Genomic DNA, 27,492 nt, shown 5'->3' with positions numbered 1-27,492 from the left:
GAAAAAAACGACTTTTTTATTTTTTCGTAAAATATCGACATTTTTATTTTCAAAAAAATTGACTTTTTTATTTTTCATAAAAGCTCGACTTTTTTAATTTTCAAAAAACGATTTTTTTTATTTTTAAAAAAAATCAAAAGTTTTAATTTAATTTTTTTTATTTTTGAAAAAAAAATTCAATTTAGAAACTAATATAACTAACGGTTCGGTTTGGAGTTAATTAGATATTGGTTAACGGCTGGGTTCTTGAACTATTAATAAAATATAAGTTTGGTTCACTAACCATTACTAATGGTTTGGTTCATTAACCATTACTAATGATTTGGTTATTTTAACTTCGGTTCGGTTCGGCGGTTCTTTTGAATAGTGCTAATTATAAGCCATCAATATAGATTCAATTAGCAAAGGAATAAGGGAAGAAAATGGACCCCAAAATTTCAAGCATGAGAAAGAACCAGACAAGTTGGTGTGTCATGTACTGCGTTTGTTGTTATTAAACCAACCACATCATCTAGCTTTCACCTTAATTACGTATGAAGCAGACATTACTGCCACACACAACAAAGCTGATACTGCTTTCATGCACCTCAATCTTTTATCACTCTCTCTCCACAGAATTTGAATTTAGCAAATGTGTTCAAATAGAGAATTGGTCCCGAGACATTATAAATATGGGTTAATATACTACTGTAAAACAAATTGCATATTTTAATAAAAACATTGAAATGTAAATGTTCTCTTTAACAAATGAGTAATGTATATGAGTCAATACCACACTTTTCTCATTATAGGAAAGTGTCGTTCAACTTTATAAACACCTCAAACATGAGGAAATCCAAGTCTCTATATTCTCCTTTTTGTTAAAAAAAACTAAAGTTCACATAAATCAATAGTTAGATCTTTCGAGTTTATAGGTTTGATGCATACTGATATTTTATCACTTTTATTGATATGATTTTTTTTATATTGTATATCTGAAGTAAAATAAAGGTGAAATAATTTATAAGTTTGAGATGTTTGTAAAAGAAATTGAATACTACACCAATTTTTAACACCTAGGCCATAATTTATAACATACTACATACTAGTTTAATTTTTTTAATAATTTATTTTACATTGGTTTGTGTGCGACAGAAATTTGCCTTCCTAATTTATTCGGTGTATGTTACGATATACCAAAAATGGTGTCAAATTAGCAGAGCTCATAACTAAATTCATATATTAATTTAGTACTTATCCAAGTCTAACCAACAAGCGGACTCAACAATTTAATTTTGGGAGTTGACTCAGCGAGCTAACCGGCAAGCGGATTTGACGAGCTAATTTGAGAAGGTGACTTAGAGAGTTAACTAACAAGTAGACTATGCAAATTAATTTGCCTCACGTGGTAGGTTTATTAACCAGATTTGGTAAATCATAACAATAAAAAGATAACCGAATTATCACGCATAAATTTAAAAGATAACAAGTTGCCCACAATGAAATGAAATGTATTAAAACTAGTGTATCAAGATACGAGACAACTGGACTCATTTCGAAAGCATAAGAAATCAAGTGCAAAACGTTTCATGATCATTAGCTTAAACAAATTATTAATATTTATAAAGCATTAGAAATCAAGTGCAAAACGTTGCATGATCATTAGCTTAAACAAATTATTGATATTTATAAATCAACCGCTTTAAATAAATAAAAATAGAAGAATGACCATTTAGAAAGTAACATTACATACATGTGTTTAGTGTTTTTTTTTTTGACACAGATGTGTTTAGTGTTATTAACATAAAACCAATCAGACAATGAATCTCCCAAAAAATTTCAGATTATTTTTAATATAAGTTTTGAGTTTTTTAAAATAAATCATCCATTGTGTTCCCCTCCTAAAACCACATATATATATATATATATATATATATATATATATATATATATATATATATATATATATATATATATATATATATATATATATATATATATATATATATATATATATGCCCGGCCCTGCGTAGAGCAAGAGGCGCTCTACAGCATAAGGGTCTCAAATTTTAGAGGGTCCCTAATTTTTAAAAAGTTTAAATTTTTTGCATAAATATATAAATTGATTTTAAAAAATTTAATAAATCAAAAAAAATATTATAATAAAAATTCAATACAATCAAAAAATGAGATTGATTAAAGTCTAAATAATTATAATTAAATTTGTTTTATTAATACATAATTATATTTTATATGTGTCATTTTTATTTATCATAAGTTCTTCCTTCAGAATGTGTAGTATCTTGTGGCATATATAGCTAGCTTTAAACGTGTGATTCTTTGTATATTTGGATGTTATTTTAGTCTTTTATAGCCTACTAATTCAGGAGGAGTCTATTTGTTTTTTTTTTTGCTTTTGCAGCTTCTTTGTACCTCAAACTGAGCTTTTGATTTTTCCATTTCTTCCATAAAGATATTGTAATTAGTAACAATAATAATTATCATGCGGCTGTTCAAATATGATAAGAAAATGTGCAATTGATATGAGGAATCAATGTATGGAAGTAGTCTCACATAAAAAATATCATCCATTTTAAAAGTATTATATGGACAATTGCGATGGTCTTAAGTCTTATGTCAATTGTCTCATCCACACACCTCCTCCTCACCGGTGACATCGGCTCCAAAATCGGATCCAAAGGCATGGGCATAGAGATAGTAGTGGCAGTTAGGCGTGACACATTAGAGTAATTGGGCTACTCCTGACATTATATGAAAGGAAGATGAATTGTTATGTCGTGGACATATTCTTAACACATTATTTGATCGTCTCTATAATCTCTACACTCTATGATCTTTTTATTGATAACAACATTGTAACAGAAATTTGAAAAGCACTCGATGATGGCATTAGGACTGTTCAAAAAAACTATAAACTGAATCGAACCGCCGAACCGAATTGAACTGAAGTTAAAATAACCGAACCATTATATTTTGGTTAATGAGCTGAACCGATAATTTATTAACGGTTCTAGAACCAAACATAATTAAAACTAAACCAGGCCATTATTTATTTTTAAAAAAAAACTGAAAAGTATAATAGTACTTATAAGTATAGCACTTGTCTTTTAACTTAAGTGAAAAGATAAAAAGAAGAATATCCTGCATAATAAAATGAATTGTTTCAAATTGCAAATTATTAAATATAAACATAATCTTAAAATTTTTATCTCCAATAAATTTAACATAAGTTAAAAATAGTTTTATATAACCAAACAATAGGATCTGAATTGAGAACTTAATTTCAGTTTAAAAAATATTTTGGTCATTTTAAAATATAAATGATTTTTAAAGAAAGTAACTAAAAAAAGTCTGTTTATATTTTAAAATATTTTATCGAAAATATATAGACAATATAGTAAATGAACATCTAATTATATGTTATTCTTTCGTTAAAATGCAAATAGTTAATTTACAGATTAATCTAGTATGTTATTCTTTCATAAATGCAACTGTACTTTTGAATGCATTGATTTGAATCGATCTATAATTTTAATTGTCAAAAAAATCATGTAAAATAATATATTAAAACTATGTTTATCAACAAAAAAATGTGTTAAAAACAAGTTTAAAATAATATTTTATTAAAATAAATTCAACAACTAGTATAACCGTTCGATTTTTTAACAAATGGTTTGATTTGGGAAAGAATGGCTTCTAATGGTTCGGTACGGTTCAGAATTCGGAACCGTTATACCAAACCAATCATTTTGGTTCAGTTCTGGACAAATTAAATTGGTTTGGTTCAGTTCATATGACATTTTATCATGGTTCAGTTCAGTTTAGTTCGATTTTCTTACATAACCATAAACAACCCTAGGTGGCATGATACATGTGCTATTGTCCATGTCTCTTATGACAAAGCAACATTCAAAATCTATTATGAAGTAAATGTTCGAAAATATTATCAATAAAATTTCTAATTCTGTTTATATTCTTGAACATGTTTTTTTATGACATACTAGATTAGCACATGTTGGTATTAGTAATATGAAGAGACTAACTAAATTTGGTTTGATCTAATGAGATGTTAATGATTTTGAAAAATGTGAAATGTGTTTTAAATTAAAGATGATTAAGAAACTTTTCAAAAGTGTAGAAAGAAAGACCAACTTGATGGCTCTAGGTTCACGCATGTATATATTTTAAAGCATAAAACGGATGCCTTTAAAATTTATAAAAAGGAAGTAGAAAACCAATTAAGTAAAAGTATCAAAGTCCTTAGAAGTGATAGGGGAGATGAATACTTTTCTACTAAATTTGATGCATATTGTGAAGAATATGGCATTATCCATGAATCTTCTGCACCTCGTACACCACAACAAAATGGTCTAACCGAGAGAAAGAATCTAACATATCTATAAATGATAAATGCCATATTGATGCATTCTGAATTTCCATTTTATTTGTGCGGCGAAGCCTTACTAGAATTCCTTTGAAGAAAACATGTATTTCTCCATATAAAGTATGGAAAGGCAGAGTGCCAAATATCGGTTTTTTTATAGTGAGAGGTGTGTACCCTACTATATGAACATGGATCCTAAAAGAACTAAATTGGGTCATCGAGGTGTCAAATGTGCGTTTGTAGGATATGTTTCAAACAGTAAAGCATATAGACTTTAAAATTTGGAGTTTAATGTAATTGTTGAATCCTAAGATGTGAAATTCTTTGAAAACCTTATTACAAAGGATAAGGAATATGTATTTCCCATAAATTAAGAATCTCGCGAGAATGATTTTCCATATATTATGAAATACAACTCAAAAGTCCTTCACGGATTGATGAAACACAACCTAGTCCTAGGATAAGCAAAAGATCTCAAATAGGAAAGGATCTAGAATCAAACAAAAATGATTCTCGACTTATTTCTTTTAATCGAATTGAAGGGAATGATGAGATTTATGTTCGAAAGATTCATATTATTCTTCAATTGGAGGATGATCCTGAAACCTATAAAGATGTAGTGACTTCTAAGGAGTCTTCCTTTTGGAAGGATGCTATCCAACACAAAATGGATTCAATTATGACAAATTACACTTGGAAACTTGTTGATTTACCTAAGGGATCAAGGTTGATAGGAATCAAGTGGGTGTTTAGGAAAAAGAATCATAGTGATGGTACATATGCACCTGTAGCAATGACGATGATAATTAGATTATTGTTTGCATTAGCTTCTTTAAATGATCTTATAGTTCCTCAAATGGATATTAAAGCAAAGTTCCTAATGGATATCTTGATGAGGAAATATACATGGAACAACTAAGAGGTTATGTGCTTGCTGGAAATGAATAAAAGGTGTGCAAGTTCATCAAGTCCTTGTATGGATTAAAGCAAGTACCGAAATAATGGCACCAAAAATTTGACTCTTTCATAATTTCAAATGGATTTGTTCCCAACTCTTGTGATAGATGCTTGTACACAAAGGTGAGTGAGAATATTGTAATATTTTTTTGTCTCTATGTTGATGACATGCTGACTATTAGCCACAAGATGAGTGAAATTTTATAAACAAAGAGGTTTCTAACTTTCACATTCAAGATGAAAGATCTTGGACTAGTTGACATTATTTTGGGGATCAAATTCAAGTGAACTATACTACATGACCAAAAAATAATGTGTTAAAAAAGTAAAGCAAAATAGTGAGGGTGATGAACTTAGTCAAAGACATTATATTGAGAAAATGTTGGATACGTTCAAACACCTACACTTTAAGGATGCGGACACTTCATTTGATCCAAGTATCAAACTTCAAAATAATGATGGAAGAGATGTGATTCAACTGGAATATGCAAGTGTTATTGATTGTGTGAGATATTGGATCGAACTCTAGTATTGTCGAAGGGTAGCTTCTTGGTTCGACAGTTCGACAGAGTTAAGCATGAATTCGAAGGATTGTTCACATGCTGGTGTCGAAGTGTGCATGCTGTAGTCGAAGATGGGTCTAGCATGCAGATGTCGAAGATGCTAGAGTTGTTAGCATGTTAAATTAGGTTTTAGTGTTTAAACCCTAATTTGTTAAGTTAGCTTGTTTATTAAGTTGGCTTGTGTAATGGGCCTTGCTGAAAAAGCCCATTAGTTAGTATGTTAGGTTTTATTATAAATAGCATACTAGTCTCTCATCATTGCTAAGCTGCAAATCCTAATTTAGGGTGAGAGAGGTTATTTGTTATTCTTGTAAACTTGTAATCTTGTTTTAAGAGAAAGTGAAAGAATAGCAGTTATAACCAATTCTTGTGTTCTTCTTCTGTTCCCTAATTCCCTATTATACTTTGTTATTGGTATCGTTTTTCACAACAAATTGGTGCGGTGAGCGTGGAGAAGATGCCTTCAACAAAGTATGAGATTGAAAAGTTCACCGGAGTGAATGATTTCGGTCTGTGGCGCTTGAAGATGAAAGCCCTACTGGTTCAGCAGGGGTGTTTGGAAGCGTTGAAGGGAGAGGCAGCCATGAATGCTGCATTAACGGCAGCGGAGAAGACGACTATGATTGAGAAGGCACACAGCGCAATTTTGTTGAGCCTTGGTGATAAGGTTCTCAGGCAGGTATCAAAGGAGACGACGGCATCAGGGTTATGGGTGAAACTTGAAAGTTTGTACATGACCAAATCGCTGGTAAATCGACTCTACCTGAAGCAAGCTTTGTATTCATTCAAGATGATTGAAGACAAAGTATTGGCTGAGCAGTTGGATATGTTCAACAAGCTGATTCTTGATCTTGAAAATATTGATGTGAAGATCGATGATGAAGATCAAGCGCTGCTACTATTGTGTTCTTTGCCTCGATCACATGCTCACTTCAAAGAAACTCTCTTGTATGGAAGGGAGTCCCTGACGTTTGAAGAAGTTCAATCAGCCTTGTACTCTAAGGACTTGAATGAACGAAAGGAGCATAAACCTTCGACTGTTGGCGAAGGTTTGGCCGTTAAAGGAAAACTCTTACGAAAGGATGGTAAGTTTGACAAGAAGAAAGGCAAAAGCCAGTCGAAGTCTTACGGTGGCGAAGCATCTGGCATTCGATGCTACCATTGTAAGAAGGAGGGTCACACAAGAAAGGTGTGCCCTGAACGCCTGAAATATCATGGAGGTAAGGATAATGGCAACGCTGCCATTGTTCAAGATGATTTCGAATCATCTGATGTTCTTGTGGTTTCAAGCAGTGACTCTAAGAAGGAGTGGATTATGGATTCAGGTTGCACTTGGCACATGACTCCAAACAAAGACTTGTTTGAGGAATTATGTGATCAAGATGGTGGATCAGTATTGCTGGGAAACAACAAGGCTTGCAAGATTGCAGGTGTTGGATCTGTGAGATTCAAGCTCCATGATAAGTCAATAAGGTTGTTGACTGAAGTCAGGTATGTTCCTGATTTGAAGAGAAATTTGCTTTCTCTTGGTGAATTCGACAAGAAAGGATATGTTTTCCAAGGAGAGAAAAGTATCCTAAGAGTCATGAAGGGGTCGAAGGAAGTCTTGAGAGGCGTGAAGAAACAAGGCTTGTATACCCTTGAGGCTGAAGTTGTAAGTGGTTCGACAAATGTTGTATCCACGAAACCGTTGTCGAAGACAGAAATCTGGCACATGAGATTGGGCCATGTCAGTGAAAGGGGTCTGGTCGAATTAGGGAAACAAAATCTGCTTGGTGGAGACAAAGTCGAAAAGCTGAAGTTTTGTGAACCCTGTGTACTTGGAAAATCTTGCAGAGTGAAGTTCAACAAAGGCAAACAAAGAACACATGGATCCCTTGATTACATCCATGCTGATCTTTGGGGGCCTGCAAGGTGTGCATCACATTCAGGAGCAAGGTATTTTCTATCCATAGTAGATGATTATTCTAGAAAATTATGGGTATTCATTCAGAAGACTAAGGATGAAACTTTTGAGAATTTCAAAAGTTGGAAGACTCTGGTTGAAAATCAGACTGGCAGAAAGGTCAAGAGGTTGAGAACCGACAATGGCCTTGAATTTTGCAATGAGGCATTCGACAGTTTTTGTGCTGCCTCTGGTATTGCAAGGCATAGAACTACTGCAGGTACTCCACAGCAAAATGGTTTGGCTGAAAGGTTTAATCGAACTATTTTGGAGAGAGTCAGATGCATGTTGACTAGTGCGGGGTTAACAAAGGTGTTCTGGGCTGAGGCTGTTTCGACAGCAACATATCTGATAAACAGATGTCCTGAGACAGCGTTAGATATGAAGACACCTGAAGAAGTTTGGTCGGGACATCCACCAGATCTCGACAAACTGAGAGTATTTGGCTGCGTAGCCTATGCTCACATTAGGCAAGACAAGGTCGAACCTAGAGCTCTGAAATGCATGTTCATGGGATACCCTGAAGGAGTCAAAGCTTACAGGCTATGGTGCCTAGAGCCAGGTCACAGGAGGTGTATCACCAGTCGAGATGTAGTTTTCATTGAAGCTGAAATGGCTTTTAAGAAAACTGATGATGTTGGTCGAAGTACAGAAACATCTGACGAAGAGCTGGAACAGGTAGAGATTCCTGTTGAGGTGGAGCATGTTGATGCTGAATTGCATATCCCAGATGAAGTCGAAGAAGAAGCAAAAGATGCCGAAGTTGAGGAAACTGACGATGACTACCTATTGTCGAGAGATAGGTCGAGAAGAGTCATCAAGCCACCTCAGAGACTTGGATATGCAGATCTTATAGCTTATGCCTTAATCTCTGCAAGTGAGGTTCTAGACGAAGAACCTAGAGACTATAAGGAAGTTATGAGGAGTCGAAATAAGACTGAATGGCTGAAGGCCATGGATGATGAGATGAAATCTCTTCATGATAATCATACTTGGGAACTGATCAAGAAACCTGTTGGGGCAAGGTTAGTCAGCTGTAAATGGATTTTCAAAGTTAAGGAAGGAATTGAAGGAGTGACGTCGAAAAGATACAAGGCAAGGTTAGTTGCAAGGGGTTTCACTCAGAAAGAAGGTGTCGACTTCAATGATGTGTTTTCTCCTGTTGTGAAGCATAGGTCCATTCGAATGTTGCTTGCCATGGTGGCACAGTTCAATCTTGAACTGGAACAGATGGATGTGAAGACTGCGTTCTTGTATGGTGATCTAGATGAAACGATCCTGATGAGGCAACCTGAAGGGTATGTCGAAAAGGGGAAGGAAGATTATGTGTGCAAGTTAAAGAGATCTTTGTATGGGCTGAAACAATCTCCTCGACAGTGGAATAGGAGATTCGACAAGTTCATGGCACGCATAAGTTTCATTAGAAGTCAGTTCGACCACTGCGTTTACTTCAGATTTCGACCTGGTAATTCATTTGTTATTTTGTTGCTTTATGTGGATGATATTCCCATAGCAAGCAACAATGTTGAAGATGTGATGAGGGTGAAGGCTGAACTCAATAAGGAGTTCGATATGAAGGATCTGGGAGCTGCTTCCAGGATTCTTGGAATTGACATTCGAAGAGATAGAAAGAAGTCGAAGATATGCTTATCTCAAGAGGCATATCTACGGAAGATTCTTGAAAAGTATGGTATGTCGAATTCGAAGCCAGTTGTGACTCCAACAAACCCTCAATTCAAGCTGAGTATTGATCAGTGTCCCAGTACTGATGTCGAAAGAGCCTATATGAATAGCATCCCATATGCTAATATAGTCGGCTCTTTGATGTATGCTATGGTCTGTACTAGACCCGACATAGCTTACGCAGTCAGTCTTGTAAGCATGTACATGGCGAATCCTGGAAAGGTTCACTGGCAAGCATTGAAGTGGATTTTAAGGTACATAAATGGGTCTCTGAATAGAGTCCTAATTTATGGTGGAGCCTTGGGTGAAGATAGTAAAGCAGTAATAGAAGGATATGTCGACTCTGATTATGCAGGTTGTATGGATTCCAGAAAATCTATTTCTGGATATGTTTTCACTATGTTTGGCACTGCAATTAGTTGGAAAGCAACACTTCAGAAGGTTGTTGCTCTATCAACCACTGAAGCGGAGTATATTGCCCTAACTGAAGCTGTGAAAGAAGCATTGTGGCTTGAAGGTTTTGCGAAGGAGCTAAAACTTCAAGGTCGAGGTATCATTGTTAAATGTGATAGTCAAAGTGCAATACACCTGTCGAAGAATTCAGCCTATCATGAGCGAACTAAGCACATTGATGTGAGGCTGCATTTCGTCAGAGGAGTAATCGAGCGTGGAGAAGTCCAAGTGCTGAAGGTTTCGACTGAAGACAATGCTGCTGATATGATCACCAAGACATTGCCGAGTTGCAAGTTTTTCCACTGTATGCAGTTGATAAAGCTGCATGAAGAAAGCTAGTTTGTTCCTTGACGTTGTAGAGTTAGGTCCAAGGTGGAGATTTGTGAGATATTGGATCGAACTCTAGTATTGTCGAAGGGTAGCTTCTTGGTTCGACAGTTCGACAGAGTTAAGCATGAATTCGAAGGATTGTTCACATGCTGGTGTCGAAGTGTGCATGCTGTAGTCGAAGATGGGTCTAGCATGCAGATGTCGAAGATGCTAGAGTTGTTAGCATGTTAAATTAGGTTTTAGTGTTTAAACCCTAATTTGTTAAGTTAGCTTGTTTATTAAGTTGGCTTGTGTAATGGGCCTTGCTGAAAAAGCCCATTAGTTAGTATGTTAGGTTTTATTATAAATAGCATACTAGTCTCTCATCATTGCTAAGCTGCAAATCCTAATTTAGGGTGAGAGAGGTTATTTGTTATTCTTGTAAACTTGTAATCTTGTTTTAAGAGAAAGTGAAAGAATAGCAGTTATAACCAATTCTTGTGTTCTTCTTCTGTTCCCTAATTCCCTATTATACTTTGTTATTGGTATCGTTTTTCACAACAGATTGTCTAATATATCTGATGCAATGTACTAGACCGACACAACATTTGCAATTAGTAAAATGAGTAGATTTACTAGAAATCCAAATTGTGAGTATTGGAAGGCCATCACAATAATTTTTAGCTATATTTTTAAAACCAAAAGTCTTGGCCTTCATTATTGTAGGTTTCTTGCCATATTAGAGGGATATACCTATGCTAGTTAAATCATTTCACTCATGTATATAAGATCGAGCTATAAATTACCTGATCCATTTACTGGTCCATTGGTTATATATTTAGTAAAGACTGTCTAGATAGGTATGAGATTAAAACTCCTTGAATAAAAGTTATAACTACATTGAAAACCTAATCCAACATTTATAGAATATTAAATCAATGTTTAATGGGTAACAATAAGACGTATATTTGGATGTTTGTGCAATAATATGTAATAATATTGTCTATTGAAAATTAAGGGTTGAGTATTTTAAACTCTTAATGAAGTACAATGTCGATAAAATGTACCTCGAGAAAAATAGATACAATATGAACTTCAACTATGTGAATTTCAAGATGGTGTCGTCTCAAAATGAGAACTAGAGTTTCTCTCATGAAAAAATCACTAAACTTGAAAAGAACATGGCCATAAGTAGTTCTAGGCGAAATATGTGAGCAAAGAACCATTAAACAGTGTGTGTAAGGTAACTCTGGTATGATCACAAGGGAAAACATGTCCAAAGCATTGTTACCTAAAATTATGATTAGACTTTGTGTTGTCGATATATTAAGGTTAAGTTCAAATTGAAAGATACTTAACTGTATTAACATTCTTTGTCTCTTTTCTGGAATTGGTCTAGTCAGTATTAGAATAAGTGGGAGATTTTTATAATTAATAACAATAATAATTACCATGGGTGTGTTCCAAACTGAAAAGAAAATGTAAAAGTGGGAAATTAGCAATCAATACATGGGAAATAGTTCCACATAAAGAGTATTGCTCACTTTAAAAGCCTTTATAAAGAATTACATTAATTAACTCAATAAAAGAGCTAAAGATGATAAAATGTCACATGGACAAGTGTGGTGATCTCAAGTATTATGTCATTTGTCTCCTCCACACCCCCTTGTCAGTTTCGCCACTAGTGGCACTTGTTCCAGCTCTGGCTCTAACTCTTGGACAGAGTCTGAGGACGTGGGCGTAGAGGTGCTAATGAAGGCTTGTAGGCGGCACTTTGTGGGAGCTTATAGACGGTCGACATTCAGCTGGATCGTGATGGTGGTAGTTTCTCCTGTTTCAATAGTCGTTTTTTAAGTTTGTTTTTTCAATTTGGAAATAGGAAACTCTTCGTGAAGTGTTATTGTAAGAAATTAAAATAGGAAACGCTTGAGAAGTGTTGCATTAGGAATTTTTTTGCAATACTAAGTAAAAAAACCATTGTTGAAAGGGTGTGTTTCATCAAAGGTGAAACAAAACTACTTGGCCTATAAATTCATAGCTCTTGATTTATACAAACATTTTACAAACATACATCCTCTTTAATAAAATTCCAGAATTCATCTTCCCAACATTCAAGTTTTCATCAGTCTTGTGCAATAGGGTTTGATAAACTTTACTATCTTAATGATGGCACCTAAATGGAACAAAACTCAAACCTCATTTCAAAGTAAAATTCAAGCAAGTGTTTATATATTGTGTGAGCATTGGTAAAATAAGCATTCCACATAATTTATAATTAACTCATGTGTATATATCACAACGGTTATAAAGATTAATTGTTTAATGTAATCGTTATAATACGTAGTGCACTACATATCTTATAATTATGGTCACATAATCGTAGTGAAAATCATCAAACTTACAACCACCCCTACCTCACCACAATTGGTCAAGAATGATGGTATCTCTTTTCCAACTATGGTAATATGTCTTTTACATAGTATTGTGTCAATATTATGGTGAGAGGGAGAACAACTATGTCTAACTAATCTGAATTTGGGTGGATGAGTACACCCATTGATTCCAATTGCTGCATCATAAAACAATTGAAACACAATACCAAAAACTGCATAAACAGAGAATAACAAAAACATAAAACACAAATTTTATAACTTACCTCAATCGCATCACAGACACAATTCTCCCGCACTTCCTCAGACAACTTCTTCCGCTCCTCCTACATCAACCTCTCATGCTCTTTCAAATGCACCCTCCCATGTTCTTCATGAGTCCACTTCTTCAGTGCCTCCTGAATCCACTTCTCCTGCTTCAGTTCTAGTACTTCTTGTATTTTCTCCACCATGTGATCAACTATCTCTTCAATTTATTTCTTACGGTTTACTTTGTCACTTGTTTGCGATAGTCCAAAATTTAACCTCAAGTTGACGCCTCTTAAAAGCCACTGATACACCTTCCATGCTCCTCGGATCCAATCGCTTCTATTAAGATGTCATGACGTTCTCGTGGAACAAAGATACAATCTTTGGATTTTTCAACTAGGAAATCCTACAACACATATAAAAGTTCTTCTATACCAAATTGAATTAACTAAAATAGGTAATGTTGAAAAACGTTTCTACTTACAAGTTTGGTACATTTACCAAATTGAATTAACTATAAAGTATTAAAAAATGTCTTATTTGTGTAAATAAACTCTTTAAAAATATTAGAATATATAGAACCAATCGATTTAGTTATATGAAATAAAATGTACAAATGCAAAAACTAAGGCAACAATGTTTACCAAACTTGTAACTAGAATATATCCTGCTTTACTTCGTGTGTAGCCTTTGATGTGAACTTACCTCTTGGTTTTTGACGTACCCTCATCCATTTTTCATGGCGTGATGGTGGAGATGAGTTGCGATAAAGGCTTCTAGAAGGATCTCACAACTCTAGTTCTCTTTGTTTTCTTTTCTCATTAATAATTTTCATTTCCAATTTATCATATCCTCCACGAAACAATCTACGTGGATAGATATTTCTAGCTTTATTATCCTTTCCTTTTTGACTCTTAGCTAAAAAAATCAGGAGTAGTGCTAGACTTGACACAATCCTTCCAAACTTTCTTATCAATATATGGATACTTCACGTATGAAGACTCTAAGTTATCACTTAGATATGTAATATAACCATACACAAATGTTCATGGATGAAAAATATTTTCCTTTTTTTTTTTGCTTTATGCACTCTGGTATCTAGGGAAAATGGGCCCTAGTAATCCAGAGTCCGTGCCGAGAGGTCATGGAACTGGCCAAGTATTGTTCTCACCTTTTCTTTTGATTTATGCATTTTGGTTTCTAGGGGAAGGGGGCCCTAGTAATTTTGCTTTATGCATTCTGGTTCCTAGGGGAAAGGGGCCCTAGTAATCCAGAGTTCGTGCCGAGAGGTCATGAAACTGGCCAAGTATTGTTCCCACCAAGAATCGAACTCGGTATTCTCCGAACTTCATCCTTAGCAGGAGCTCGTTTACCACTCAAGCCCAATTTCTTGGTTAAAAAAATATATTTTCCAAAAGTTAAAGCATTAAATTCATTAAAGCATTAAATTAAATTCATCTAGCCATCCTAACATAAAAGAACCGCATAATATGAGGCATGTGATATTATAGAGGAAGGCTAGTGGAACATCTTCAACCTTCATCACAACCAGAATTATGCAACACCTCTTGGAAAGATTAGTACCCTATTTGTGACACTCCTAGAAAAATCACGCTTCTCACTCAAATCATTATTCGGAACACAAAGGAGGTTTTCCCCCTTCTTAATTAGTAAGGAATAAAGTTCCTGCCAAACATGGATAGATATTATTGTAATTAATAGCAATAATTAATTACTATATATGTGTTCTAAAATATATAAAAAATATGTAAGTGAAGTTTGTTTTTTTTTAAATTAGAAATAGGCATTGTTTGTGAAGTCAACAAACAGATGTTTCCTAGTTGGGCCTGAAGCCAACAACTATTCTTGAAGCTTGTAAAGCGAATAAAATACAACATCTATAACACAAAAATTTTACTTCGTACACCTACAAGTAGTCTTATACCCCTACACGGATTTTCTTAACCAAAATACCCTCATATATATAGGTAACTTTTTTCACAATTTCACTTTTTCACCCATCGCGGAAAAATGCTCTCGAAATTCAAAAAAATCTCAAACCGGAACACAAAACTCCACTCTTTTGGTTCAAGAAAATATGTACCAGAACAAGCAATCATACTTTTCTAGTTTAGACCATTGCAAACTAGAACAGTAAAAGTAAGACTTCCGGTTTGTACAGGAGTAAATTGGAACATGTTTGTAAAGTCTTCTGGTGAGTGCAGAAGCAAATCATAACACATTTGTAAAGTCTTTCGCTTTGTACAAGAGCAAACTGGAACACATTTTGAAAGTTTTTCGATTTTGTTACAAAGTGAAATTGGAACACTTTCCAAATGTGTTTCGGTTTGTTTTTTTAATGTTATCTTTTCTTGATTTGATAGTGTCGTGTATACGAGGATTAGACTGCATGATTCCTGGCCGCAATTTGAGACGACGCGACGATGCACCTATGTTGGGAGAGGCAGAACATGTTGGTCCCTCTGCACCTGTTCCATAGCCGCCTGTTGGATTTCCGGGATAGGGCCTATAGATACATCTCTACTTGTGAGGTACGAGCAACATATTGTTCGACGTGTATGGTACGGTGAGGTAAGTGAAAGAAATTTATTCTATATCGAATGTTATTTTATTATTACATTACTCATTTAAGTAAAGGAAATTTATTCTATATATTTTATAATGTGTATTTTTGTTTGTTTTCAAGAAAGAAGGAGCTTAAAATGGATTGACATGAGCTTAAGCTGAAGGAGATGGTTCCTCTTACTCTCCCACCTGAGATGGAGCATTGCGTGTTTAGGTCAGGTCTGACTTTTCTACGGAGAACTAGTCTGACAAAGTTAGACCAAAATCTTGTATACTCATTTGTAGAGAGGTGGCATATGGAGACATCGTCATTTCACATGCCATTTGGTGAGATGATCATTACTTTGAATGATGTTTCATGTCTACTAAACTTGCCCTTTAGGGGTGTGTTATGGAGCCCCAATTATGTCACTAAGGATATTGTTGTCGAGCTTGCCATTGATAATTTAGGAGTGGACCCGAGTGATGCTCACTGACAGTTCCGTGAGTCTATGGGCGCTTACTATAATCTATTGTGGTTAAATGACCTATTCGTGGAGCATCGAGCTGCTAGTAGATGGGCATATGCGACCAGAGCATATTTGATGTTATTGGTGGGCTGTACCATTTTTGCCGACAAGACGTTTATGCTTTTCGAGGCATGATATTTTTTTTATTTAAAGACCTGGATAGACTCGGGATTTACATTTGGGAACTTGTTTCTTTGGTCACCCTATACAGATATCTTGGAGATGCATCAATGTACAATTGCAAGCAGCTTGATGGATATCCTACTCTACTACAGATATTTATTTTAATTTATTGTATTTTAATTTATATATTTTAATTCATGTATTTTATTTAATGTATTTTAAATTATGTATTTGTATGAAAATTGTTTACTAACAGTGTTAATTTTGAAATAGTGTTAGATTCATGAGTATTTTTCGATAGTTGGAAAGAGATGAGAGAATTGGAATCCATCTTATAATCACGAACTTCTTAGGGCTATGAGATGATCGTACAAGCAAGGAACCCTGAAGGTGGGTGAGATGAGACCTATCTTGGATGTGATGACACCTACAAACGTCATATGGGGCCCATTAGAGGATCACAGAGAGTAACGCCCCTTTCATGAGTTATGTTTGTACAGGGGGTTTCTAGTTTAGGGTAACACACACGTTCCATACTTGCCTGACAGATTTCTATGTTAGTTTGGATACTGGAAGTTTATTCCACCCCTACCTCTGCTGATACGATGACAGATGATGATATTGATATGGAGTGGATTGCTTGCGACCAGAGTGTTGTTGAGGTGATCAATGAGATTGCACCGGCCAGATTCCCATTTGAGACTGTTGATGGATGTCTATAGTGGTATTATCGTGTGTCACATCCTCGGTTGGTTCTGTCCCCACGTGATGTGCATCCTAACATCCAAGATGTCGCAACTTGATAATGAAACTTCTTCCAATCTACCGTGACTGGTGGCAATGGGAATCCATATTTCATGTGTACCTGATTATAAAGTAAAGTATGTCACATATTAAAAAAAAGTAAAGTATGCCACATATTTAAAAAAAAAAGTCAAAATTTGCCATATTGCTGACAAGGCCAATGCAGGAAATAGAGGCAACTGGTGAATGCGAGCTTGTCATAGGAAAAAAAGTCAAGCACGGGTTGCCTAAATGCACAAGAATGACATTATAACAATTTTCTATCAAATAACACATGTTTGGTAGTGTCAACCATTTCTATGGTCGTTGTAGACAAATGGGCTCTATCATCAACCCTTCTCTCACTTCGGATAACCGATCTCCAAATAACTTCTTATACAAACTCTTGATGTCTTTGTCTCTTATTTCCATGTCCAAGTCTCGACAAATAATTTCCAACCATCCTCAATATACTCATACAATGATGCAATGACTCTAAATATGCAATTACCATCTGATTCAACATTAACTACCTCTGCAATATATGGCTTAATATGACTTGGAAACTGAAGGGCGAACTGATGCTTCTTTGATTGTGAGTGCTTCTTCAAAGTGTGTGATGGTTGAGATTGTCTTTGTGAAGATTTAGGTGTTTGGTTAACATACTCATGATATAAAGAATCCCTAAAAACATCATACCCATTTGATTTCTTCCCTTTTTTCTTCACTCCTCCTTTGGTTTTTATTTTTTTAGGTGGTGGACACGTTGAAGTTTTTGTGGGGTAAGCAAGTTCACAAATCCTACTTTTTAATGCTCTTTTCCCAACAACATCTAGTGATATAAATCTTCTCCACAATGTGACTATGCGACTCATGCTTGAGGGAATTTAAAACTATGGTTGCAATGGTTTTAAGTTGCAATTTTGCAACCGAGACGGACAACAATTACGGTGTGAATTAAAATCACACGTTTGACCTCTATTAGAAATCACATCAAACAATTTTATCATGTATCTACAAGAATTTTCATCAAAACTCAAAATTTCATAAGAAAACTTTCAATTTACTTTGTAATTAAAAAATCTTAACTTCAAATATATTTTACTGTATATTTCAAACACCTCCTAATTAAAATTTAGGTTGAAAAAGCCGCAGTATGCATCACAGTAGTCATAATGACTGCAATCACAACATCCACAACTATAACCGCATGTGACCTTAACGCAATTTAAAACCAGAGATCCACCCAGTTTTCCAGGCGAGTGAAAAATGCTAGCTTGTATTGCATGTAATAGGTGTTTCATACTCATGCATAAAACCAAAACATTGAACCAGAAATAACCATGACACAAAAAGGAAATAGTATGCAACCAAGAAGGAACGTACGGTACTGCAGCCTTTCATTTCATCTCTCATTGAGCAATCACTATTCAACAGTTTTTTGTTTTTATTTTTGTTTTTTTGACAGATGAAAACATGAACACCTCATTAATTATACACTTTAATTACTATATACTGACTGCACCACTATTTACTGCGTGGTCAGTGCATAGTCCCAAACTATTCAAATGCCCATAAAAGGCACAATACGTTTGTTAATTTCTCATCCATAGTTTTCCTTATTCAGACTTTTTAGTATTGAAAAGTTTAAAAAAGAAAAAAGTGAAGCCTAAAATGGATTGGAATATTGAGAGGACAGTACCCTTTGTTCCTCCTCCAGAGTCTTCTTTAAGCTTCTTATACAACTATAACAACTACACCTATTCAGGTAAATATAACCCTACTCCTCAAATCATTCACCTTTATTCACCATTGTAGTTTTCTAACTCTGTATGTTTCACAAGTACACTTGCATGGATATACTGTTATTTAATGTTTATAGAAAATCATGAGATATTAGTGATGTGATGAAAAATAAATATATTTCTTAAAGTTAATATTTGTAGAGTTTAATGGTTGTGCACTGTCAGTGTAAAGAATTATTACGCATTTATCTAGTCAGAATATTTCAAAGTGTCAAATCACATTAGTGTTTTAAAATTTACAGTATGACTTGACGGGATATATGGTTGTTATTGGTTTACTGTGTAAAATTAATTTACATTGTCCACCATCCCTTTTCTCTTATTTGTATATGTTGGATTATTAGGAATGGAAGTGAGTGAAGCGGCATTGGGTGAGACCCAACAAAGGTTGCTTCATGTGATTAATAATGGAAATGACTGCGGAGAGAAGAAGAAGACGAAGAACAAGAAGATAAAATTAACAAGTAACCAAGTTGAATCATTGGAGAAGAATTTTCAAGAAGAAATAAAGTTAGATCCTGAAAGAAAGATGAAGCTTTCTGCTGAGTTAGGGCTTCATCCTCGCCAAATTGCTGTCTGGTTTCAAAACAGGCGTACTAGGTGGAAGACTAAGCAGCTTCAACATTCCAATGATGTGCTTAAACACTCGTGTGACGCGCTTAAGCAAGAAAATCAGAAGCTTAAAGAAGAGGTAACTATACTACTTTTCACACATCTTTTATGATTATGGTGTTTATAACTCTTTACCAGATTTGGCTGCTGTTTCCTGAACAGGTGATGGAGTTGAAGGAAAAGCTAAAAGAGAAAGATGATTTCAGGAGACAAACATTTGGTGAAGAAACAGTAGAAAGCCCATTAGAAGGATTGAGATGGAGAGAGATTGTAGGAGATGATCCATATCCATGCTCCAACAATCAACCAGGAACAGAAAGCAGCATTCAACAATGTGCAGAGGGATATGATTACAGTTCATTCATTGTTGAAGATTTTGACTCAGTTTCACTGCTTCATAACTGGCCTTAGTTACCATAGCATCTGTATTCCGCAGTAGAATTGAAGTACTCTATATGAGTAATGACTCGCTTAATTTTAGTTTAATAGCAGTTAGTAGTTAGTGAGTTATAATGCACTAGTAAGAATTTTTCAAAATTATTGAACTAGAATGTTTTGGATGGTTTAAATACATTTAACGATCATTTAAACACAATACAAAATATAAATCGTGTTGTGTCCGCAATTCGAGAAAAAGGACAGAATATTTCAAAAGCCATTCACACGGTCACACATGAAAGATTCACTAATAAGCATTCAAGAAAATGCGAAAGGAACAACTACAACCTCACTCAAACTCGAAGCGTTTAATTCCGATCTCCTGCCAGCTTCTCACCATCAAATCTAATTGAAAGGTGATCCGTACGAAATGTCGGATTAAACGAAAGTAATTTTAAACCCGGCCCCTTTCATTTATAAATTTTTTAACGCACTAAGGTCCATATATTCTATTCACTCTCATATTCTAACTACTTCATCCAAAGAAATTAGAGAAGAGGAAGAATCAAAATGAATACTTCTGTTGAAACTTCATCCAAATAAATCAAAGAAGTTGTTGTGGCTGTAGAGGTTCAAGTCGTTCAAAGAGGCCATGCTACCGAACCTTTGATGACGACGATGATGATGAAGCAAATTATACTTGGTCAAACTTTCTCTTAGGCAAAGGATTTGAATATGATTAATAAAAAATTGGCATTTTTGTAAGTTTATTTAAATAAAATTTTATTCTATGGTTTCTTATTTGTCAGCTTAAGGTTACATCTAATCTAGGGCTTTCTTATATGATTAATCTATCACCTTTCATCCTATGTTACTAAATCTGAATAAAACCAAAACACAGTTGCAACAAAACAAAAATAAAGGAAATGCTTCATACACAAAATATAAAACATAAATAATATAAATTCATAAGAACACAAACATTCTGAATACCTTGTTCTATTGACATGTCTTGTCTCTTGGTGTCTGTTGTCATTTACTTCCTTTAACAACACCAAAACCTAAAACAACCCATTAATGACTTTGTAACTACACAAATTTATTGTCACAAAATATGAATAAGAACAACCCAATACATATCACAATATCATTATGTTATTATGTTAAAAAAGAAACCTAGCGAAGAACTTTTAGAAAGCGCGCATACCATTACCACAGCGAAAAAGAACAAGAAATAAACAACAAACACAAAATGGTAACGTACCATAAGTCAAAGAGGATAAAGATTTTTCTATCACCGTCGTCTCGTTTGCTAGGGCACCCTTTTATGTTATGAACGAAATAAATTGTATGTTATGTTTTTATTAAGTGAAAAATATTTCACAACGGTTGCAAGAAACAACTGTAGTGAAAGCTTAAGGTAACAAAGAAAAGGCGCGCGTTTACGTTAAAGGAATAAAATACTTGAGGGCGTTGAAGTTCAAACCCATTAAAGCTTGATTGTATCATCATGATGATGATGTCATCAATCATTATTATATCCTAACATTTTTTAATTAAACAATAAAAAATATTAGCACCCGAGTTTAGATATGTCACCACAGTGTTTGGAAGAACCGTAGTGACTTGAGCGCTGTTGTATGCATGTTTTGTAGTACTGTTAGGAGTAAATTAATGGTAAATTCATGTGTTAATATAAGTGATTTCTTCTCTAAACCAATGCAAAAATGTGATGAATCCATAGGTTTTTATTAAGAATTGAACTGAATAAGTTTAGTTCGTGCGTAAAGCAAATCGAATCACTTGTGGGTGTTATTGTTGCAGGTTTTGAGCTGAATAAGAACTTAAGAAGAACATGAGGAGGAAAGAAAGCTGGAAGTCTCAAAGGCTGAAGAAAAAGATGGAAAGTACAAAGGGCGCGCCGCGAGAGTTCCTAGGCGCGCCGCGAAAATACTTCTGTTTGAGGGGCGCGCCGCGCCAGCCCGTTGCCGCGCCGCGGCCTCGGCGTTAAAAGCCCAAAAGTTCTGTTTTAAAGCCCTAGTTTTCCAAGTGGTGAGACTTACTTTTTGGGAGCGAAATTAGGAGAGCTATCTGATTCTGAAGTTGAGAACAACAATTGAAGGTGGATTCTTTACCAATCGAAGACATTCTATTGATGAAGATGAATTCCTCCATTGATTCTTGTATGTTCTTCATGTCTATGGAGAGCTAAATCCCTCTTGTTGAGTCTAAGGTAGTAGTTAACCTATGAATATACATTACCATTGATTAATTCCTGTGAACAATTGTTTGAATTTATTATCAATAAGAAACCTTGCTTTTAATTTACATCATTGTTGAATCTTTGATCGAAAGAAAGGATTTAACTTTTGCCCTAGGTTACTATATTGATTCAATTGCAATTTGCAGAGATGGAATTGTAATTGGGTTTTCATAATTATCGTTCTTAATTACTATTATCGTTATTGTGATTTGGAGAGATCGAATCTCATACCGGTAAAAGTTATCTAATTTGATTTGCAGACATGGAATCTTATTTGAGGATAAGTGAAGATAATGATTCAAAGGATTGTTCTATTGAGAATTAATTGATAATTGTATAGGATTAGGTTGATGAACCCTAAAGACTCAACATCTTTCTTTAATTGTTAACACAAAGTCCTTTACTTGCTTTTATTTTATTATTTGCTTTTGATATTATTATTAGTATAAAACAAACCAAACCAAATTTCTTAACTCAAAATAAACAACTATAGAACGGCAGTGATATTAACCAATCCCTGTGGATACGATATATTACCGAAAATATTTACCCACAAATACTTTCAACAAGTACTGAAGTAAGTATTTGTTTTATCGTATCCATGGGGACTGGTGCAATATCAATGTAGTTCAATAGTTACTATGGTTTTAAGCTGAAATTTGCAAGGTGTTTTATTTTGTTATAGAATGTAAAACAGATAATTGATAAAGAAAGTTTCAGAGAGATGATACTTGGTGGGTGTTGCGGCTGGAAAATTCATAGAGTCCACACCATATTTTCTTAATTCCTAAGGAATAGGGAAATAATGATAAACCCTAAAAGGAGGGATAAGACGGTCATCACAACCAAATATGGGTTCGGGAGTCGGTTAAGTGAGGGGAAGGTGTTAGACACCCCTCACCACTGTTGTACTCAATGAGAACCTTCTCTAGCCTAGGATTAAATTTTGCATGCATGATCACTTCTATTTGTTGCATATTGCTTTAGTTATTTATTTACACAGAGTGAGAATTATACAATGTGAAAAGAAAAGGCTAAATGTTAGTGACTCACCTTTGACTTCACAACCGTATTGATTGTCGCACAGGAAGAAAAAAGAAAATTGATTTGATGGGTGACCATGAATTTTAGATGTGTGAAGAAAATGTCTTATTTTTGGTGTTTTTGTTTGATTTTAGTGAAACGATTTTGATACAGGGGAATTATGAATTATTTACAAATTGTGTTAAAGCGGTGGTTTTATTTACAAGTAATGCAAAGGTAATTTGTTTAATCGAGAAACTCTAATGTACATGAACAAGAAAATTTTATTTTATTTTTAATTAATTAAATAAAATACATATTTTTTAATTCTTTTTTATATTTTTTATAATTAAAATTAAGGAAATTAAAATCAATAGAACTAAATTAAATAAGTTACCCAAATTAACTAAATTAATATAATTGGAAAAAGAAAAATAGAATTAAATTAAATAAATTAATGAAAATCTAAATAACAACATGGAAGGGGTACCAATAAAAATATGGAGGTGTGCAATCATAAAGTAATTCGGGCCAAACTCACACTGAGAAAGAAAAGGAAATCTAGAAAACTCTCAATTTTAAAATAAATTACACCAACACACGCAGTGTCGCGACGTTGCTCGCGGAAGGGGACACACGGAAGGGAAGCTTGGTTCCGAATCAGTTTTTGAATCTTCTCCTTCTTCTTATGCTTTTGATTGTTTTTTCAGTTATGGCTTTGTGTTGTTGTTCTTGTACTATGCTCCCTTAAGATTGAGTTATGTAAAATGGTTGGAAAATTGGTGTAAGGTGTGAAAATGAGGAGAAATCTACATGCTACCTTTTTTTTTTACATTTGGCACCCCATATTTTGTTAACCCAATTTTATTCTTGTGTAAAAAAGTTTAAAAACAAAGAATTTCCTAAATAAATTTTCGGTATGTATTTCAAAATTTTCAGTACAAAATATCGGAAATTTCAGTTATAAAAAAATTTTCGGTACATCATATCAGAAATTTAGTTAATTTGAAATTTCTGGTATATACTAAAAATTTCAAATTAACTAAATTTCTGGTGTGTTTCATTTTTTGGTTTTTTAAACGGTTGAAATTTTGCCGATACTTTTGGAGAGTCCTGATTGCACCGATACATTTGTGTGGTCTAGAATGCACCACCATTTGTATAAACAGGGGTGTTAGGTAGGGATGTTCAAAACCAAATCGGTCCAATAGAAAATCGCAAAATCGAACAGAACCAAACCTAAACCTCAAAAAACAGCATTTGGTTCGGATGTGTTTGAGTCATTTTTAACATAACCGTGCGTTCGGTTTGCGGTTTGTATTTTGCAAACCAAATCAAACCAAACCAAACCGAATTATATTACAAAATCTAACTAACTAATATGTATTTTTAAAATTTTTAGAGAAATCAACTAGTATCATGTGTATATTTATCATATTATTCATTTATAAATAGTATTTTGAAAAAATATATTTTATCGTATTCTTTGTGTATTTATTTACAAATGCAATTTCATGTATATCATTCTTTAAACCTAAGATAAAATTGTAAGACGCATTTTTATGTATCAAATCATAAGTTTATTTTGACAATTATAAACTTTTTTATGGTAATGTATGAACGATTAAACACAAAATTATATTTTCCTCTATATATGTATGTATTATGTGTATGTATGACTCAATGAGTTTTTTTTGTTTGTAATAAACCGAACCAACCGAAGCAATCCAAACCGTATTAGTTTGGCTTGGTTTTATTTTTGAAAGCCAACCAAACCAAACCACACGTTGTTTTCTCTCGCGGTTCAGATTTTTTAGCGTCAAAATCGCCCAAACCGCACCGTGAACACCCCTAGTGTTAGGGTTATTGGATAACACATCATTTCAACAAAATGCCTCTTCCTCAGTATTTGATAGTATTTGTGTATTTCAATGGCCGCAAGCCTGCTGTTCAAACCAAGATTTCAGACGACGCTAAATCCTTTGCCACCTTGAAAGAAACGTTGAATAATTTGCTGCCTGATTCTGATAACAGAAGGGTGACAAAGATCGAGTTTCGGGAGGACTGGATTGATACAAATGGAATGGTGAAATACAACTTAATCGAGTAGAATAATGATGAAGATGAGAAGGCCATGTGGAAATCATTTCGCCGTAGGATAACTAAAGGTCTGATCGAATTGGATGTGCTAAACCAAAGATCCGTTGACGATAAAATGAAGTGTCTGATTCGTCCAGAGCCTTTCGTTAGTGCCAAAGTTTTCATGTTTCGGAATACTTTTTATGCTTGTTGTCTGTCATCTGATGTTTGTTAACTATGTTTGTTTGTTATTGATGTTATTTTCTTTATCTACTCGAAACATGTATTAGCCAGAAAGATTATGCAATAAAAAAATGTTCATACAAATGATATAATCATAACAAAATAAATCTACACAGGTCCTCCACGGGCAACATCCGCCAACCTAGCTAAAATACTGTAAACCTCAGCATCAGGGTTCACCAAATCCATGAGGCTATCCAAGTGAACGGCAATGTACTGCAGGCGGCTGTCCTGGTCACCTGCGGGAGGTGGAAGTGGTGGTGGTGGATCGGAAGAAGCCCTGGTACCTGAAGGCCCTGGAACATCAGATGTTGCGGTAGATGGGCCGGCCCTAGGGTGTGACACAATGAGGAACCACTCCATGTATCCATCCTGACACTGCCCTGGATGCTGAACCGCAACGGTTGTATCAAGGATCTCACGGGGGAGTTAAGGATGTGACTTAGAAACCAGCGATCAATGCAACCAGTTGGAGTCTCTAGGACCAGCCGTGGGATGCCCTGTATACAACCATACTGGTGTAGACACCTCTCGGGCAAGTGTCTAGCCACATGGCTCTCCCATCTGACATACCCTGAATATAAAGAAGATACATAAAAAGGAATATGAGCGCGGTAACCTGTATACGGTGTCCAATTGACATCATCCAGCGTCAGAGCATCCAGCTTCCGCCTGTACTCAATCACCCCTCCTGGAAGGGCATGTCTGGCCTTCCATCTACTCGCACAAGGGTCAGCAGCCGCATAACGCTGGGTCTTCGCTCACAGATGTGAGGGAAGTTCTCGTAGATCTAACACTGCATAAATAAAAATAATCAAGGCCAGATAAATTATAATAAAACACAAAAAAATGTAAAAATATATACATGTAACAAGCTCAAATAACCAGCAAGTTGTCTGGTGTCAGGACGAGATGCGGCATCAAGCGCGGTATATAGCATCGTCAATGCAGCCACTCCCCAAGCCCAACTTGGGGTGTCAAGATCGCTGAATATAGAAAGATAACGGACATCTATATCAACTCAAGACTTGTCTGCAAAGAGAGTACATGCCACTAGATGTAGCATGTACGCCCTAGCGGCAGTCTGGTACCTCCCTGCATCAGCAAGTTCATGATAAACTTTCCTCAACCAAGACATCCTGAGGTGAAAGCCCCGAGTGTCACCAAACTCCTTAAGCACAACCAGCTCATCAAACTCTAAAGCATCCATCACCATGTGCACCGCCGTCGCCTGGTCCCTATGAATTGCTGTAAAAAATGTACCAGCAATCAGAAGATGAAATAAGGAATGCACATCATCCAAAGTCATCGTCATCTCCCCGAATGGAAGATGGAAGGATGATGTCTCCGAGTGCCATCTCTTAACAAAAGCTGATAATAGTGGGGTGTCCAGCATCATCAGGGAGCATCCAGCAAAGTCCATCAAATGGAAGTCCCGAACTATCCTCGCCACCTGCTCAAGTATCGGTCTCTCGGGGAAGTTCTTCAACTTCGACCCGTGAGAAGTGAGCTTCAGCACTGGACGCTTCTGTAACAAAAAATATAATTAAAACACAGTATTATCAAATTGCATGATAAAAATTAAACACTTAAGCAAGTTACATACCTCGCCCTGCCATATCTTATAAGCGACGTGGTCAGCATATCCTGTCAAAACGAACCTGTCCGAAGGTCCTCCTAGAAAAGCTCCATCAGTGTGAACTGATGGCTCCGTAGATATAACGGTGATGGTGTCTGTATCATGCACCACCCTCTCCTCAGCAACCACCTCCTCAACCACATCCACGGGCTCCTCAGCAACAAGCATCGGCTCTCAAACAACAGCCACCGGCTCCTCAGCAATTGGCACCGACTCCCGAACAACAGGCAACGACTCCTCAGCAACAGGCACCGGCTCCTCAACAATAGGAATCGTCGCCTCATCAACAGCAGTGGATGCTCTACCACCCCAGCGCCGAGGTGCAGGAAACCCCCTCCCCGCCTGCTCAGCTCTCCGTTTCCAGTTAGAATCAGTCGGAGGAATGCCTACACAGGTCCTCCACGGGCAACATCCTCTAACCTAGCTATAATACTATAAACCTCAGCATCAAGGTTCACCAACCCCATAAGGCTATCCAAGTGAACGGCAATGTACTGCAGGCGGCTATCTTGGTCA

The 27,492-nt window shown here is 35.3% G+C and overlaps 2 protein-coding genes across 2 annotated transcripts; one reads left to right on the top strand and one right to left on the bottom strand.

Moving 5' to 3' along the window:
- The first annotated feature begins 18,608 nt into the window (after positions 1-18,608).
- On the top strand, positions 18,609-19,762 carry LOC131615249 (homeobox-leucine zipper protein ATHB-22-like). Its single transcript, XM_058886721.1, has 3 exons — positions 18,609-18,702; positions 19,084-19,430; positions 19,514-19,762. The coding sequence occupies exons 1-3, from the start codon at positions 18,609-18,611 to the stop codon at positions 19,760-19,762; spliced, it is 690 nt and encodes a 229-aa protein (XP_058742704.1).
- A 5,683-nt stretch (positions 19,763-25,445) lies between these two features.
- LOC131615248 (protein MAIN-LIKE 1-like) lies at positions 25,446-27,144 on the bottom strand. Its single transcript, XM_058886719.1, has 6 exons — positions 26,944-27,144; positions 26,429-26,865; positions 26,203-26,323; positions 25,957-26,092; positions 25,788-25,911; positions 25,446-25,668 (listed from the first exon to the last, which is right to left on the bottom strand). Exons 1-6 carry the CDS (start codon positions 27,142-27,144, stop codon positions 25,446-25,448), a joined length of 1,242 nt encoding a protein of 413 aa, XP_058742702.1.
- Positions 27,145-27,492: the final 348 nt, after the last annotated feature.

The sequence above is a fragment of the Vicia villosa genome, linkage group LG6 (genome assembly GCF_029867415.1).
Source record: "Vicia villosa cultivar HV-30 ecotype Madison, WI linkage group LG6, Vvil1.0, whole genome shotgun sequence".
Taxonomy (NCBI): Eukaryota; Viridiplantae; Streptophyta; class Magnoliopsida; order Fabales; family Fabaceae; genus Vicia; species Vicia villosa.
The sequence above is the reverse complement of the archived record's forward strand: the minus strand, read 5'-3'. Positions and strand labels throughout refer to the sequence as shown.